This window comes from Rhea pennata, chromosome 6 (genome assembly GCF_028389875.1).
Source record: "Rhea pennata isolate bPtePen1 chromosome 6, bPtePen1.pri, whole genome shotgun sequence".
Taxonomy (NCBI): domain Eukaryota; kingdom Metazoa; phylum Chordata; class Aves; order Rheiformes; family Rheidae; genus Rhea; species Rhea pennata.
Window position 1 is genome coordinate 21,747,129 of NC_084668.1, and position 17,412 is coordinate 21,764,540.

General features: G+C 39.2%; 1 protein-coding gene across 1 annotated transcript in view; it reads left to right on the forward strand.

The window, feature by feature from the left end:
- Positions 1–17,412, forward strand: part of CERS6 (ceramide synthase 6) — a 125,320-nt gene that overhangs the window by 103,574 nt on the left and 4,334 nt on the right. Inside the window, exon 8 of the mRNA XM_062578692.1 lies at positions 2,597–2,703. Within this exon, the coding sequence (XP_062434676.1) occupies positions 2,597–2,703 (107 nt within the window). The remainder of the gene's footprint in view (positions 1–2,596; positions 2,704–17,412) is intronic.

Sequence of the window (17,412 nt, forward strand, 5' to 3'; positions counted from 1 at the left end):
TGTTTGCTATGCAGAACAAGCAGTTCCTAAGCAAAGATGTCAATTCAGGATGATAAAGGTGATTATAGTGTAGAGTATTTCCTTCCTGAAATGTATTGCAGGTGTAATAATTTTGCTATTTTCATTGCAGAAAGCAGTATACATTGGTGGAAATACTGGAGGTGAGGTCATTTTTTTCATAAATCTTTAGGCAGATGCAGGAGAGTTACAGGAGTATTTTTAGGAATCCCTAGATGTTCTCTTAGCTCTGAGTGAAAGTTACCTTGGAGCTCAAAGCAGCCTAGCCGTGGCAGGATAGATCAGGCTTGGAATCATTTGTCATGCTAAGAAGTCACTACATTAGCTGAAGCTGAAATCTAGATTGCCACTGAGAAGCAACTTTCAGAACCCCAAGTAAGTTTTTCAAGGGGTCTTCTATATCCCTGCACTGCAGTATAGCTTATAGGTTGGAAATGCTGTGACCTAACCTGCTAAAGTACTTAAAATCCCACTGATTTAGGGACATTAACACTTTTCTGATGCGAGTGTATGCCTGTGAAACTGTTCCCAGCTTGGTACGTGTCTGGTAAAAGTGAATCTCACTGTAGCCAACAATTGAGCCCAAATCCTTTTTATCAAGTTCTACCCATCTCCTAAGATACTTTTCAAAAAGGTGAGTAACAGATACTTCAGACCAAGCCAAATGGCTGCACTGTAAAATAAACACGATTAAATAAGCTAGCAAGACTAGCCGTAAGCGCTATGTTATTCAGCTGTTCATGTTCTTTATGCTTTGAAATTTGTGTTGTATTGTCTTAGGTGGCCAAATTCTATCTAACCACATACCCTTTCCCATTTTATACAGTCCCCCTTTTTGCAATACTGTTTGTAAATTTGTTACCCAAAAACTGATGACCCAATGGCTGTACTGTTTCTGAGAAACGGCGTGATACTGCTGCAGGCTGCTATAGCAGTATCAAGTCCACACACTGTGAAATCAGCTTTTTCAGACTGCCATGGAAATACAGCCAGAATTCCTGGTTGGGCTTTCAGACATCTGAATATCAAGATGTTATAAATACAACTCTTTTGCTTTGTATATCAACATCCAAAATGTTTGCTTTCCCTTAAACCTGACTCTGAGTATGAACTACTAGGAGTTTTGTTTATGTCCACTAAAATATAGCACTGACTCTGAAGGTTTGTGTTTAGTTTGCACCACTGGTAGCTTTCCTTATATTCCTGACATGCTTTCAGCTATCAGGGGTATCTTTTGGGTTAAGATTTTGGATGGAAACATTACGGAAGTTAAGTAACACCCAACAGAGCTGGTTGATCTAGGAATCTGAATGGTAACTATGAACATTGAGTACTTTCAGGTTCAGTGTGTTTCAACCGAAAAATCAGGAATAATGCACGTGTGTCTCACAGCATTTTAGAGGATTCTCTGATGTGAATTCTGCATTCAGAATAATATTCTATATAAACAGTTGTGATAATTTTGCTTCCTCTTAGCACTCCAGAAAGTCTGTGCATGTAAGCATTTTTTAACGTATTGGGATTGGATATAGAGCCCTCCAAAGGATGCCCTCAAAAGGGCTCGTGGTGGCTAGTGTGGGCACTAAATCAGGCATCTTATGCATTTTTTTATTGTGCAGTGGTTCCCTATATAAATTTAGCACAAAGCATAAAAAAAGATTGTCCCAGTCTTGAAGCAGATGTTTTAAAATAAGTAGCATTACTTACACACATGAACATGCATAGATGTCTTAAAACAAGCTTGCTTGTACGTGCTGTTTTCTTTAGGAGAAGGCAGCTGGGAAACTCAGGGAAGCTCAGTGTTTTAAAGAGCAGTTTGAGTGAAGAGGAATTAGCTGACCCCTTTCCTCCATAGAGGAAGAATTGGAAGACTGCTTAAAGAGAAATGAGAGAAGCATGTAAAAATATTCTTAGTGCAACAAGTTGGGGAAGCAGAAATGACTGAGAAGGGAAGGAGGAAATAGAATTGAGAGCCTTGAAAAAAGACTTTAAGGAGAGTAATACAATTTTAGAGGTGGAAACTGGTCTTTTTAGGCCAGAAAGGAAGAAAAGATGCTGCAGGAGGCCAAAGGAAATGATACACAACAGAGGACTTGAGGCAAATCACATTATGGCAGACACTAGGAGGTCAGAGACCATAGGACAGGTGGAAGACAGATAGCTCCTGAAAATGCAAGTGGGAAAGAGGGAATTGTTTTACTAGGATCAAGAGTAGCGAAACAGAAAGGTGAGAGGCAGGAGTCAGTAAAGAGGTTGAGGACAAGGATAGCATAAACACAATGCGGTGCATTGAAAGGCTTAGAAGTGTTTTGTGAATCTCAGACTGTAGAGTTTCAAACAGGAAGTTGAATGGAGAAAAAGAAATTAGAGATGTACTCTGGTTTTATGCAGTCTGTTTTCTTCTGAGAAGTAGTTTTCCGGCTTCTTGGTGGAGAGAATTTACAAGGTCACTGCAAGGTGACACAATGAAAATATTAATGATTTGATCAGAATTTGATTGTTTCTTCTCATTTTGTATACAGTACAAGAGAACTCAGTTGTCCTCACAGATGTAAACAGCCTATTATTTCTTTTGCAGGCTGCCAAAATGGCAAACTACTGCAAGTGTCAAAAACTGAGTGACCTTTTGTTCCTTACGTTTGCCATTGTCTTCATTGTCAGTAGGCTTGGCATATATCCTTTATGGTGAGTAAGCATATCCTTTTCCTCAAATGTGAAGCATCAAACAAGCTTCAAAATAGCTGTATTCTAATAGAATATGATCCACTGACATTATTGTCTTTCCCAAAGTGCCAAGGAGAGTTTCAGACATCACTAGGTGCTGACAGTGCATTTACTGGAGTTCCATCATAGTTACCATGCAGCTGACAGGAAATAAAGGGCTTGAGATGATTTTAAAGTAGAAGTGAGTTGGAGACAACATGGCCTTAGGCTGAGGCAGATGTTGTATTAGCAAAAAGGCGGAGGGGATGGTAGGATAAAAGATATAAGTTAGAAAGACACTGAGCAGAAGCAAAGCTTGATACTAGAATTTTCTCAGTAACTTTCAGTGTGTGCTTTATCAGAGTGTTCCACTCAAAGAAGAAACACAGTGAGCTAAAAAAAATTCTAGCCTGCCAAAATCAATATAAGGATGTTGCTGCCATGCAGAATGCAGTACTCCAAACTTCTCCTTTTCTACCCCTGCTGGGGGTCCTGGGGAGGCTGTGTAATATATCTGTAAGAGAAAAACACGGATGTTACTCTAATCTCACCTCTTTCCAGATAAAGACAGCTGCTTGCATTTGCATGTTCTCTCCCTCTTCCTAGGTATACCCACATGCATGCATGCAAACGTGCACAGGTATGTTTGATTTTTCAGCAATGATCTTCAGCACCCAGAAACCTGCTGACTAGTCAGAAAATACCATGATATATACCAGTGCAGAAACCTATTCAGGTTCCCCAGTAGCCACGGTACCTTTGCTGAGAGAGGAGATGTCATAATCTCGAGTCAGGTGCCTGTGTTTTTGAGGGGGGCTGGAAGAAAGCCTTGACCTCTTTCTTTTGTGTTCAGGATCCTTCGTTCTCTAGTATGAACAGAACTAACCCAAATCTCTGTGTTCTTGGGAAAGCAAGAGGTGTCTCTCATTACAGCAGAAGATACAGAGTGACAGTCTCATCTTTGGAAAGCACTAGGAATGCCAAAAATATTACCCTTTGCAGAGATTCATGTAAAGTGATTAGTGAGCTCCTTAATTAAGCATGCAAAGGATTTACATTACAAGTATCAGTCTCTCTGCCACAAGTTTCCTTTCCAAATCCTCTATAGTGGTATCTCTTTGGCGTGTTGTTAATGCAAACAGGATAAGATGTAGGTGCTTTAGCGACCTGTGTCATCAACTGATTAATAATAGAATGAAGTAGTCACATTTAGTGTTTAATGACTCCAAAGATAATGTGATAATACTTGGTCCTTACTGTGCTGTGAATTGATGAAGCCCCACAACAAAAGGAGAAAATGGATAGACACACAAACTATGTTTAAAAATCCTTGATACGTTTTCCAAGGAGCAATGATATATTTCTTAAACATCTTTACTTCCCTTTCCTTAGCTCTTCCTTGAAGCTAACTTAGCCATTCACTGAATTTCTGCAAATGAAGTAAGCTAATTTTTCCCACTTGCAAGATCTCAGATAGGAAGAATGATGGCACTCTTGTTCATAGAATTTTGTCTGACTGTAGCACTCTGTTTTATATAGGGAAATGAGTGAGGACTAAATTCCACTAAGAGAGTTCTGCCACTGGAGACTGCAGTACGTGACTCAGCTTCAGAGAAGGTTTAGTCAGATGATGACAGCTTGAAATGGAAATTCCACTGCATTTTCCTTTCTCCTTGAATAGTTTTAAAGAAATAATATATTTACACTCCTTTTTGAGTGCTTTGAGTTTGTATTACAGTGCTGCCATGTGTGTTTAGCAGTGACTCTAGCATGGCATTTAAACCCCATTCTATGTTGATTGAAGTAGCAAGGAGGGAACTGCTGACTTTACATTTTGTTATTCAAACAAAACTTTACCAGATAATTGCTATGTGCCTGCCTTGCTGAACAGTTAACAAAGAGTAGGTTAATCTCATCCAAAGTGCAGAATTTTAAGGAGTTCATTGGTTTTCTCACAGTTTAACTGGAAGCAGCTTCCCAGTATACTTTTCCTCTGGAGAAATCTGAAAATCAGCAAGGTCAAGTTTTTTCCATCCTTTCTATCCTTACTATGGTAGTCAAGTTTTGGAAAGTATACAATTTAGCTTGAAGTGTTTAAAATAACAATGTTTATAATCAGAACTGAAAGCTAACACCATCTCAAGTGATTTCTGTGAAATATACAGCCAAATGTCACACTGCAGGAAGCTCTTGCTAGAACTAGGCCAATTTTCAGCTGAAGATTGACTTGGCTAGTGGGAGCTAGACATAATACAGCTGAAGGCTGTGCAAGTGTCCTGTTACACAGCTCATGGTGTCTGACTTGCAAAATCTCCAAAGTAAGAGATTACCAGCACAGTGATACCTTATCTAGGAAGCATCAAAACCTGAGTGCTGATTTACAGCCATCCTGTTTTGTCTCGTGATTCTGGGATGTGTACATACATTTCCCCTATACATTAGGCAACAGCAGCAGTTCCATACCAGTTCTGATTGAAACTTCATCTGAATCCTGCTGTCTGGAATCGCAGTGGCAGAGTGTGCTAAAAACAGTGTGAAAATTGAAGAAAGTAGGTCTGGAGAAGAAGGAAAGGAAAGAAGAGCTGCATAATAACACCTGTGATTGATGTTAAGCTCTCTTGATACTGAATATAGGGTCAGTGAGGACAGCAGGTTACAACTGTGAGTAAGGTTAGCTGCTAGGATAGAGAAGACAAGGAACCTGTTTTTGTAGTAGAGGAATGTGATCAACCTACAGCCAGTTTAATAACCATTGTCGTAGCAAGAAAACAGCTATGTTACAAGAAAAGTAAGGTCCTTTCCTTGTGTGCAGTGAGCCCTTACATGCAGTCTAATAGGCCAACTGCATGAGTAAGAGAGAGAAAATTAGACTCTGCCAGCATCTTCTCGAAGTACAAGTCACAGGTTAGCTCCAAAATACCTGATAGTAGAAACGAGTAATTGGAGAGGTGACTTTAGCACATGGCTCTGAGGAAAAAGGAAAACTCCTGATTAGTGGGACTGGGGGGATGACAGTTGCAAGGATACTCCGATTATAGGGAATAGAATAAAAGTACAGTATATATGATCTGTGATTTTTGATACCATCTTACTTCCAGACTAAAGATGCCTATATTCCTAAAGGTTACCCTTTACTTACATGTGTAATCAAAGAGTCCAGAGGCAGCTTCATATTTCTCAGCAGTAGGGTGAGCATTGCAAGTGGGAGTCAGGATTTGTAGAAATGAAGTGTGGGTCATATGGGCTTTTCTCTCTCAAATCTTTTCTTCTATGAGGCAACAGTTACAAATCTTTGCCCCCATTAACTTGCATGTCAACAAAGATGAATCACTGGAGTGGCAGCAGGCTGGGAAGCATAATTTTTTCCTTGTTGCTGAATATTCAAAACAGCAAAATTTGGTGTCTGATTAATATTACATAAATATGCAAATTTTTCTAGCAGAAAATTTGGGAGGTATAAAATTGGTGTGCTTGCAATGTAAAAGGAAGACTGTAATTTATAAGAAAACTTCCTCCTTGCAGGAAGGCAAGTATCCAAGAATGGGTTCCAGTCACATTGCCTATAAAATGCTGGCATGCTCTTGAGCTCTGGCTTTGCACAAATTCCATTTAATTTTGCATAGAGGTGCTAATAAAGAATTCAGAACGTATCAAATGCTGTTGTTTGAAGGTTGTTTAGCAGTGGGGCTAAGAACACAAATAGGCAATTAGGTATATATTTAGCAGTCTTTCTACAGGCATCTGGAGTTCATTTCAGCAATAATTCAAAAACCCCAGGACACTTTTTGCCTCCTGCTGCTAAGTGGATGTAGGAGTAAAGCTGCTGTTTTCACTGACAAGACATTTCATTTGTGAAATTCTCGCACTTGTGCGTAATCGCTGTTCTAGCAAATTACAACGTAAAACACAACTCCCCACGAGTCAGAGTGAACATCATGCCTTCTCAGGTGATACAGGATCAATACAGGGACAATGAAATCAATCCCCAGCTGAAGAATTGATATGAATGATATGAGCCTTCAGCTACTCTGATTAGGCTGGACAAAACGGTTACCTGAAGCCTTTATTTCAGGAAGTCTTACCATGCCTTTTCTCTAAGCACCAAACATTTGTTTTTGCTCTGTTTACACAGACATAGTCTTCTCTCTTTTGTTGTTAAAGGAGTGTTTTGGTTTTTGCTACTGTTCATTTGTTTTTCTTATTAATCTTGTTTTGATTTGTACAGAGAACAAATGGCCACTTTTATTCCAGGAGAAGTAGGTGAAGAAAATGATCCATTTGGCAGCCCAGATTTTCCCAGCTTATTGCTAGTTACAGAGCTCATGCTCTAAGAACTGTGAAACTCCTGAAATCTGGGCTATGCAGGAAACCCAAGCCTACTTACTTTTCTTATTCTTCCAGAATACATTCTTTCCTTGACAGAGCCATTTGAGTAAATCTCCTAATGCTGTAAAGAGCTCTAAATCTGGAACTTTTCTTATGGAATGACAGTGACTGAGGGTATTTCCAAGCACTTCAGTAGAAGCAAGGGTGGAAGGAGGGTAGTTAGCACAGAGGGAAGTAAAAAGTTACTAAATCCATTTAACATTTTAAAAGATGGCTTGAGGTAACAGTGGAGAAAGAATGGGTTTGAAAGAAGAAAGGATGATAGGAGATTCCAGGAAAGCCAAGCTAGCATTTACCCAGGGAAGGCACAAAGTTGGGCAATGTTCAGGTTCTTTGAACAGTGCTAGTACGAGGTTGCATTTCACTAGTTTTGATTAATTATATGAGAAGTAGAATAGAGTTTCAGGGAGCTGTTACTCATGAGTACTGCTGTCAAAAGGTGGAGGAGCAGGAAAGGGGGGTTTGCCCTCACAAGAACTATGAAGTCTCCATAAGCGTTACGCATATATACTGGCAAATTTAAAACAACAACAGTTTAACTGTATAAATGTAAATGAAGGCCTGATTTAAGGTGTTTGTAAAGAACACAATCGTACTGAGCATGTGCTGTCCACCAAATACTCATCTAGGTGAATTTGGCATGATACAGATAGTCCCTATTCTCTCCTGTCCTTGAGAGTGTCAGTGGCACTACTGTACCGTGATGTGGGATGCTATAAGCACGGATGGGTAACCGCACTCGTTGGTGTGTTCTTACTTAATGTTTGTAGATGTGTCTAATTGGATCATCCACTTGTGAGCCTGTTTGGAAAGGTTTCTGTCATCAGAAGATGGCAAAGATAAATCTCACTGTTAAGACTTAAAGCTGCATCATTTTGTCAAATGCCTGTCTCCTCATTGGCTGTAACGTACAGTTGCTAAATGCGATTTTTTTTCCTTATGCCACCAAACTGTGTATAAACATAGATCTGCCAGTCCTTAGAAGAACAACTTAGTTACTTTTTATTCTTTCATTTTTAAAGCTCACGGGAGTACATACAGTCTGGTACATGGCTGATTTCTAATTGCCTGTTCATGGCAGTAAGTATCTGCATGAACCAGACAGACATGGCATGATCCTTGCTGAGCTAAAATTAACTTCTCTTCACCGTAGTGTGCTGTAATGAACCTTAGTTGGTTATTACCAGTCTCTCTCTCATCTCTGCACTACCGGCTGAATAGCCCTTTCTGAATTTAATCACTGTTGAATGACAGTTGGAATATATCTGTGCTATTAACGCATACTGTGGGTCTCCAAATAGTGATCCAGGGTGGCCAGTTTGCACTGCTCTGTTATCCTGGAATCAGCCTCTCTGAGTGAAATGGTAGCTTTAGTTGTGAATAGGGCGGCACAGAGCCCCCATTAGTAGCGGCTGCTGCAGAGATTTGCTGAACCTCTCTTTTTCCTAGCCTTGTCCCTTTTCTAGCTGCTGTTTCTTGTTTTTTTTGTAGCCCTTAACATGTGGGAAGGTTGAGTTGTCATCTTTGATACTCATTTGCTTTCTCTGTGATGTTTTCTTCTGTTTGGCACTTTCAGCATGTTTCGTGGGAAGACAGTATGTGAACCACGGCAGAACTGCCCTGCTTCATTTCCCTGAACGTACGGGTAAAACTGAAAGCTCAAACCTACCCTTAAGAAACATCGTATTACATCAAAGCACTAACAGGCACTAGGTAAAGCAAGATTCCTGCTCAGTTACTGTGCACAGCCAGATAAATCATTATTGCCCAGACTTGGTCTGAAGTCTGCAGTAACATGCTGTTTTGTGATGGTTTTACTCATTCTCACTGGATCCTGAAGTCAGTGAAAATCTTTCTAGCCTGGCTAGTATTATGTATAGAAGTAGATAAACATTTCCAATCATTCTACAGTAAAATAAATCCACTTTTTATTAAGAAAATAATTCTTTTTTTGACACAGGTTTGGAATCATTTTGTTCAGAATATTGGCTGAAATAAAAGCACAAACTAGATTGAGTAGCAGATATCGAAGGAATAAGTTCTGGTTTTCATTCATGATACTTGATTACTGATGTTATTCATGCTGCCAATGAATGGAGACTGTAGAGCTAACAACAAAAATTATCTACTGTGCTTATATTTCAGGCTTTTAGTAGTTTCAGCAAACAACTTATAACCAATCACTTTACCAAGAGGATTTAATGAAAACTTTCTGGCAAACAGTTTTTTTTAACTATAGTATATTTGAAGAAGTTACAGGCTTTTTAATTATGGATTAAAAAGAAGATTTAATTAATGAAGTCTCCATAAATCTACTCAAAACCCTTATCTTAGCTCTTCAGCAGAACATATATAATGTTGTCATCTGATCTGCCTTTGACAAATCATTATCTGATATTGTCCTTCATCGTGCCTGGTTGTTATATTTCCTCAAATTGTTTACCACTCTTGTGAGCTCCATGAAGCAAAACTTAAGTCTTTGGAGTGCTGGGTTAATAGTGATCCAGCTCTTTACAGAGAAGGTAGAAGAAATGGAAAGGTTACTTGTGTTGTTCACCTTTGCAAGTTTGCTATGTAAATAACAAGATGTGGCATTTGCTCAGTATTTCAGTTTTTAAGATTTTCATATGATCACAAGAGGAAGAATTATATGAAAAAGGATTTCACCAGATTTTCAAAGTTGATTCTTATCCTCCTTTTTAGTTTCTACAGACTGTTCTTTGTGACTGTAATATTGCATTCTGTTGGCAAGGACAGGCTGTTCAGTCAGTGTTCTCACTTTCCTTGATTTATTATGAAAAATGTCCTTTCTAAAACCGAAGGTCTAATTGAAAACAGGACACTCAAAATTACTATGGCACTATTTTTTCCCCCAAATCATTCTGATGGATGTAAATATTTCAAGGGAAGAGAAACAGTATTGATGTTATTCCTGTGGCCAGGTATGTTAGCTGCTTTTAGATCACTCAGCAAGCCATGGTGACTGGAGAGTAAACAAGAGTTTTGATGAACTGAGGTGGCTATATTGAGGGCTGCTTCCATCATAGTGGTCTGCTCCCTCTATAAGCTTCTTTTAATGAGGGAAAATTGTCTGAATCTTCTCTGAAGTTGCATGGAGGAGGGGAGGAAAGAAGAGACTGACCATGGAAATTTACAATTTGACTGGTTTTCATCTAAAGGAGACACAGGCAAGAAAATTTTGACCCAAAATAGATTTTTTAAAGTATTACTCCTCCTGTAAAGAGGAGAGCGGTTTTGATGCAGGAATACCACAAAGAGCCCATGCAAGGGCTGACACTCTAGGTGGCTGTAGGTAGTTTATGTGCAAGCATTCTGCATGTTTTCACCTCCCTTTCTTATCTGCAACACAGAAGCTTGCTGCCAGTGTGGTATTACATACGATGCTGCAGAGTCAATGTAAGAGCTGGACAACAAAAGGTGAACTACCTTTTGTTTTGGACTGGCCTTACAGAGGGGATCACAGTGCATCTTTGAAAGACTAGAGTTGCTAGAAGGTTGCAGCTACAGGAGGGTGCATCACACAACCCTGCTACCCTGGCTGAGGGAAGGGTGTAGCACAGCTGGGGAAAATAGTTCTTGGTGTGGACACACATGTTGAAGCACACATTGTAATTGTTCTAATGTGTTTGTATTGGGGATTTCCAGTCGCTGGTGTATGTGGCATATAAAAATCATAGCTATAGAGAAAGGTGGTAATATGATAGTTAATTTAGCAGCTTGATGTAGTAAACAGCTTTTGAATATTGTGATCAATAGCTATGATGCAGCGAAGGCCTCATTAGCAATCAGATAGGAAGAGGTCATTAGAGCAAAACACTTCAAGAGGAACTCGATCCCCAAGTGAGCACATTCTGTTCATTTTGTCAATGTTGCACCATGGCAGAGTTTGATCTGTGAAAGACATGAAATTGGAGATAATTGTTTGGAAAACTACATTAAACTGTAAACTGTTCAAGGCTGATTTCCCAGACTTTGGTTTGGAGGAATTTCTTAAAACACTTGAGGGGACACAGGTAGAGTTGATTTAGTTGGGGGGGTGGAATTGTTTGTTTCTTTATTTTTCTTCCCCATCCATATCCTTCAGCATTTTTTTCTCTAGCTAGAGTGTAATCCTTGAGTCATTTGTTTGAAAGATGAGTCTTTGGCAGACACTGTGTCACCACACTTTCTTAGGCTGCATTTTTATGGATTTTAAAAATGTTTCTGCTAATGTCTAAGGACTAGACCAATTTATCCAAAAGTGTGGCACTTCTACCATTGATCACATGTAAGCCACCTGAAAGACGTTGGTGACCTGGCAGAGAGCTGGCTGCAGCTGTTTTGTGACATTTTGCAGACTTCCGGACTAGTTCTATTTAGGTCCCACATTAGAGAAAGTTTGGGGAATCTTTTCCTGAGATGTCTGGCATGCGCTATAGCTAAATACAAGGCACTGTGCTTTTCCAGAAGCATAAGAAAGAGATATTCCCTGAACACAGGTACTGCATTTATTTTTAGTTGACAGAAAGAGGCATAGAGAAGGTTCTTTTGTCTTCTGATGCCCTATTTTGCAGATTGGAAACTGACCTCCTGTAGCTTACACCGAATGTCTTTCCTATTTAGAGAATAATAGGAACCCCAGGCAGAAGGATCTTGGTATGTATTCTGTGTTACTCATATAGAAGTTTTGTGTATGCTTGGAGATTTGGAAGCATCATTCCTATCATAACGTAGCTTCTCTCTGCCTGTGTGTTGCGATCAAAGGCCTTTACATAAGCATTTTGCCAGAACACATTACTGATGGAACATTTTGCTGAGTGTAATTACGTTCTGCTGGGGAATTTGAAATCTTTCCGTTTCCTAATGTCTACAGAAAGACTGTCCTGAGATTTGAGCTTGGATTGTGAAGGTGTCACTGACCTTGTGTTTTTTTTTTTTTTCTGTCAAGGAAATATTAATGTTCATACCAGTGACTGCAAAATTCATTAATAGAGAGGAGCTGTTGATGAGAAGAAATTGAGTGAACAGGAAAGAACAACTGAACCCAGAACAGTGACAGCTTGATCAGAATAGTTCCTTTTACAGTACATCAAACATGAATAATTTCCTGTCTGTTGTATCATTTTAGTTAAGTAATTGGAAATCCTATTGATCTGCGCAGGGCTTAAAATAACGCAGTCTCAGCAGCAGGGCTGTCATTTCTACAAAGAGGTATTGTTGTCCGTTACAGCAGTGCCCATATCTACAGCTGCTGAACCTGTGTTAGCACCATGTCAGGAGTTGCAGGCCTCAGCTAGCTTATAAATCCTCTGACAACAAGGACTGGTATGGATGAGTAGAATTTTGCATGTTTCTAACCTCACTGATAAATCTGAAGTATCTTAACTTAATATTGCTCTGCATTTTGAATGTGTCAGACTGACTCAAGTGTTTATATCCTTTCTATCACTGCACTTTGCAGAGATGTTTTATCAGCTTACTGTCTAAAGGCGGTCATGAGCAGGACCAACACAAAACAACCAAGGAGTTCCTCTTAGATGTCGTTGGAAGACCGTCTCTCTCTCCTGCTCGATCCTTCCTTTCCTGTTTCATTGATGCGGTGCGGGTGACTGGTTGGTCTGACTATTCTCAGTTCACAGTGGATCTCTGCCCCTCTTATTCACCATGCTGATTAGTACTGATTAGTAGCATAAATCCCACTTTGAGGCACTAAAAATCTAAGAGACAGCAAGACCTGAAAAGGAAAATCAGCATGGTCTTTCACTAAGCAAGAACCAAGAAGCATCTGTTCAGAGCAGAATAGTGATTAAAAAAAAAAAAAAAAAAGCAGTTGTAACAGAAGCTGGCTGAGATGCAGCTCAGAAGATGGAGGAATTGGCAGTGCAAACCTTTATGTGCTGGGTTTGCTGTAATTAAATATTTAATTGTGCTACAGATGGAGGGCTCCAGGACGTGTCAGTGCTATAGACCAAGGTTTCTTGGACTTGAAGACTACTTTTGCCCATTGTTTCATACTCTCAGATAAAATGTTTGGCAGCTCATTTTAGGTCTCACAGGCAGATAAATCTGTCTGTTAGATGACCTGTGTAAAGTTAGCTTAGCACTATAATTGCAAGTAACTAAGGATGGCCTAGGATATGAAGTCCTGTTAGATTTCAATCAGTGCCTAAATCCTGGAGATAAACTTTGACTACTGATGAGCTGCAGCTGATTTATCTCACTATGACTGAGCAATAGGTGCACATGTAAGTGCTTTTACATACCACTCCCTCTTCATTTGTCCACGGCTGTTAATGACTTTTTATCCTCTCAGTTTTTGGGGCTTTTTTATGCAAGTAGTCCATAGTATTCTATGAACAAGCTATTAAATTAGATCTCCCAACCTCTTTGTGAGACAGACAAAACATACCAATATCCAGCGTCCATTTTTAATAATAGGCAAACTGTGTAAAGAAATTTGAACATTTCTTAGATGACATTAATAAAAAGTTAATAGAACAGCTAAGTACAGAATCTGGAACTCTTCAGTCTTTTGTTCTCTGTACTTACTAGTTTCCATGTGTAATGAAGGATAAACTGTCATGTTTTGAGATGGAAGTAAGCTCAATTTTTTATTTTTCAAAAGAAAAAATCAAGGAAACAAACTTTTAAGCATTCCTGAAAATAGTATGCAAAACTGTTGGATTACTTGTACTAAATAAGGTCCAAATTTCAGTAATGCCTACTTAGATGTAATTATCTATTTGCTATATAATGAATGCAGTATGGAAAATGGCCCAGGCCAGCTGGTTATGGTATAATATAGCATACTATCATGAACTGTACACAAGTTAAAGGAGATGAAGACATTTATTCTGTAATTATATTGACAAGTTGTCCTTAATTATACTATGAGACTCCTGGCTATTCCACTGTAGTAACAACATGCCTTTCATTCAGCTTGTTGCCATCAGTGTGTGTTGGTTACTGGGCAACACTGCAGAAGTTAGGGCAACTTGCGGTAGCATTCGTTTCAGCTGCACAGTTTCTGCTTCCTTTGGATGTGATAGTAGTGCCCAGCATGGCAGTCACCCTGCTATGCTTAATTCTGCAGAGTGTATCGTGAATTTCCTGCCTGTCTGGAAAACTGCCTGCTTTTTCCACATGGCCTTCTTTCTCATTTCCTTTCATTCCTCTCAGGATCCTTTCAGAAACAAATGCAGCACGTTTTTGTCAGTTCTCAAATAAATTTAAGTATGCTTTTTACTCTTCCTGCCATCCATTTTTCTTTATCTCTCTTCCTTTATCTCCACTTTTTTGCTCCATCCCATGTGCAAGACAAACTTGCCAAAAACTAGTTTCTGTTTTCTAAGACACTGGAGCTGTGCCCATTAAGTTGACGGGAGGGAGGGCAACCTTTTCCCAGTCGGTGTATGAGCCTGGTGCTGATAGCCTTCTGAGTACTGCTTCTCAGACTAGATAAGGAGTTAAATGGTAGAGAAAACCTGTGCTGCTGTTGATGCAGTACAGCTGATTGTTTAGGAGCTGTTTAAAACATGTTAATTTTATTCTGAGTCTTCAATTACAGCAGTAGTACAGTAAGTACAGAATTACCTTTCTCAGTGGCTCATATATTATACCTGAAAGTTTAGCACAGATTTCTGTAGGAGTAGATTGGGTTTAAAGCGTCGAATTTGTTTTCTTCTGCCTCCATCAGCCACACTACTTAGCTGAGGGTGCTAAACTGAGAGCTTCAGGCTTCCAGGTGCACAAAGTACATCCCACTGGTGATGCATTTAACAGGAGAAGAGGGGAAAAATACCTTCCAGAGCATTCTGTTCCTTTGCTCAGCTATTAACCTTTTTCAGGGATCCTGACAAATTGCTAAGGTCCAGAGAGAACCTATTTTCAAGAACAGAAGCTGATATTTTTTTCCAAATTGTGGAGATCTGAGAAATGCTAACCAGAGTTCTCAGAGAAGTAGAACACTTTTAGGTTAAAATAACTTATTTCTGTCAGATCAAATCCAGCTGTTTGAAGTCCGATAGCCAAGAATCAAAGTTGCCACCATTAATTTTGAAAAGCTGAGAGTTAATCACTGGAGAGTTTTGAAAAATTGCAGCAAGCATGTTTGCAGATTTAAGTACCTGAATAAGTTCTGAGAGTTTGAACCAAGAATTTATTTGCATTTTCATCCCATAGTCACTTTCTCCAATGTGTATTCCATTCTCATGCTTTTTCCAGTCTCTGTTATATGTGCAGTTGGTTAAAGTGCTTCAGTTGAATCCTTTCAAAAGTGGAATTTGGAGGAAAGTTGTCCGGGCTTCCCTTTCTTCCTCTTCCCCTGGCTCCACAGCCTCTGCACGTGACGTCAGCTCCCTCTGTTCTGTCCCACTGACTAGATGATTTTCTTCCGTATTTTTTAATATGAGATAAACTTTCAACATAAACCAGTTACATGCTTTCCTCTGATTTTTCTGTAGTTCTCTGTATTTTCATTCAGCTTTTACTCTAATATACAGTAGATGACTCATTGGAACAGCGAGGTTGCTTTTGGAATCAGAAGCGGATTTTATAGGCTTGTTGTCTTCCTAATACTTTGGATTTTTGCAAGAACAGACCATCTCCATCTCTAATGCTACTTTTTTAAGTTGACTTAGTGGAAGTCCTCAGGGATTAATTTGATCTAGTGAATCAAAATGTAAATAGAAACCTGTAACTGCATTTACAGTTCTGGAGTGGCTGAGATTTTATACACATAAAAGGCAATTAGATGTAACAGTAGTAGCTTTACATACAGGAATTACTGACTTCAAGTTTGATATAGTAGTTATGATTGAAATGACTTTCAGTGGAATAAACAGGACTGACTGTAACTGTTTTGAGTGTCTCCTTGAATTATAAATTGGGGTGTTACTGTGCCACGTAGAGCCACCATTGGCAGAACAAATTGTATAAAGCTGAGATTAGAGAGTTTTAGCTGGTAGTGAGGTTTTTTTTTTTTTTTGCTTTAACAGAAAAATTGGTTCATTTTCTGATGTTCACATCATAAACAGATGTATTGTAAAAACACAGCTGTATGAATAAGGTTATAAAGCATCCCCTTTCACTACAACTTGGAAGAATTATGAAGCAATCATGCAGTTTAGCGTAAGAAAGCAAAAATAAAAAGGAAAATATTTATTATGAAATGCCCTGCAGTATGAAGACCAGTCTGTTAGCTTATTAGAAATCATTGACTAATTTCTGACCGTGGCTGTTTGTACACATAAATCATGACCTCTAAAGGTAGTATTCTGGGTTTCTGTGTGATGTATAAGTCTTATTAATATTACCTGAGCTACTCTTTCTGTTGCTGGAAAGGACTGTGATAAAGGTGGCTGCGTAGTAAAAGGTTGTGCCTGGCATCTCTTAAGTTTTCAAACCTTGCTCAGGGGCTCAGTGCATCGAGAGCTGTGCCCAGAAGCCCTCACAGGGCCTTAGGTCTCTTTCTCACAAACCAGGTTGCTGCTGTGGAGGGCTGGGTAGTTATTTGCTTGATTAAATGTGCCATCTAGTGGTTATCTGATGATAATTGATTTTAAAAAAATGAACACAAAGCCAATGGACTTTTAAATGGATTTTTATACCAGCGGGGAAAATGGATGGAAGTTCACAAATCCTCATATTTACTCCTTTTTTTCTCAAAGTAACAGGCATTCTTAAGTCGTCATTTTTTTTTTTCTGAAAGCGTAATTGCTTTCTACTGTCTGTTACCCACTCTCTGTTACCAGGCTGTTTGCTAAGATCTAAATAGAAATCATCTTCTATATTGGAATATTTGGGCAGAATAATTAATGCTGTATTGACAAAGCTTCATAAGCTATATTTTAAAGTTGCTTTCAGCGCCAGCATCTGAAACTTTGGTTTCCAAAGCTTGGTTCAGATAACCAGAACTGCCTTAATTTCCTTGACACCCAATCCCTGGCCACAAGCGTTTCCCTGATGTCTACTGTTCTTTTTTGTTAACGGCTAAACTTCTGTCATGTTTGTACTTAACTGTTACGCATATTGGATCTTGCACCCAGTGCCTACCAGAGGTAACCCTCTTCTGCTGCACAGTACCTTAATGGTTATCATAGTCATCTGGCTTGTTCAAGAACCGGGGTTAAGTCTGGTTGATTTATTTTGATCTGAGGTTCCTACCAGTGCTGGTATTTTCACTAAGTAGGAATTTATGTTGGAACACTCAGCTGGAGCTCCCGTTCATTCAGAGAGGTTGAATCCTATCAGGTGTTTGCCGTTGTTTCATACCCTGCTAATATCCCATCCTAACTGATCAGTATC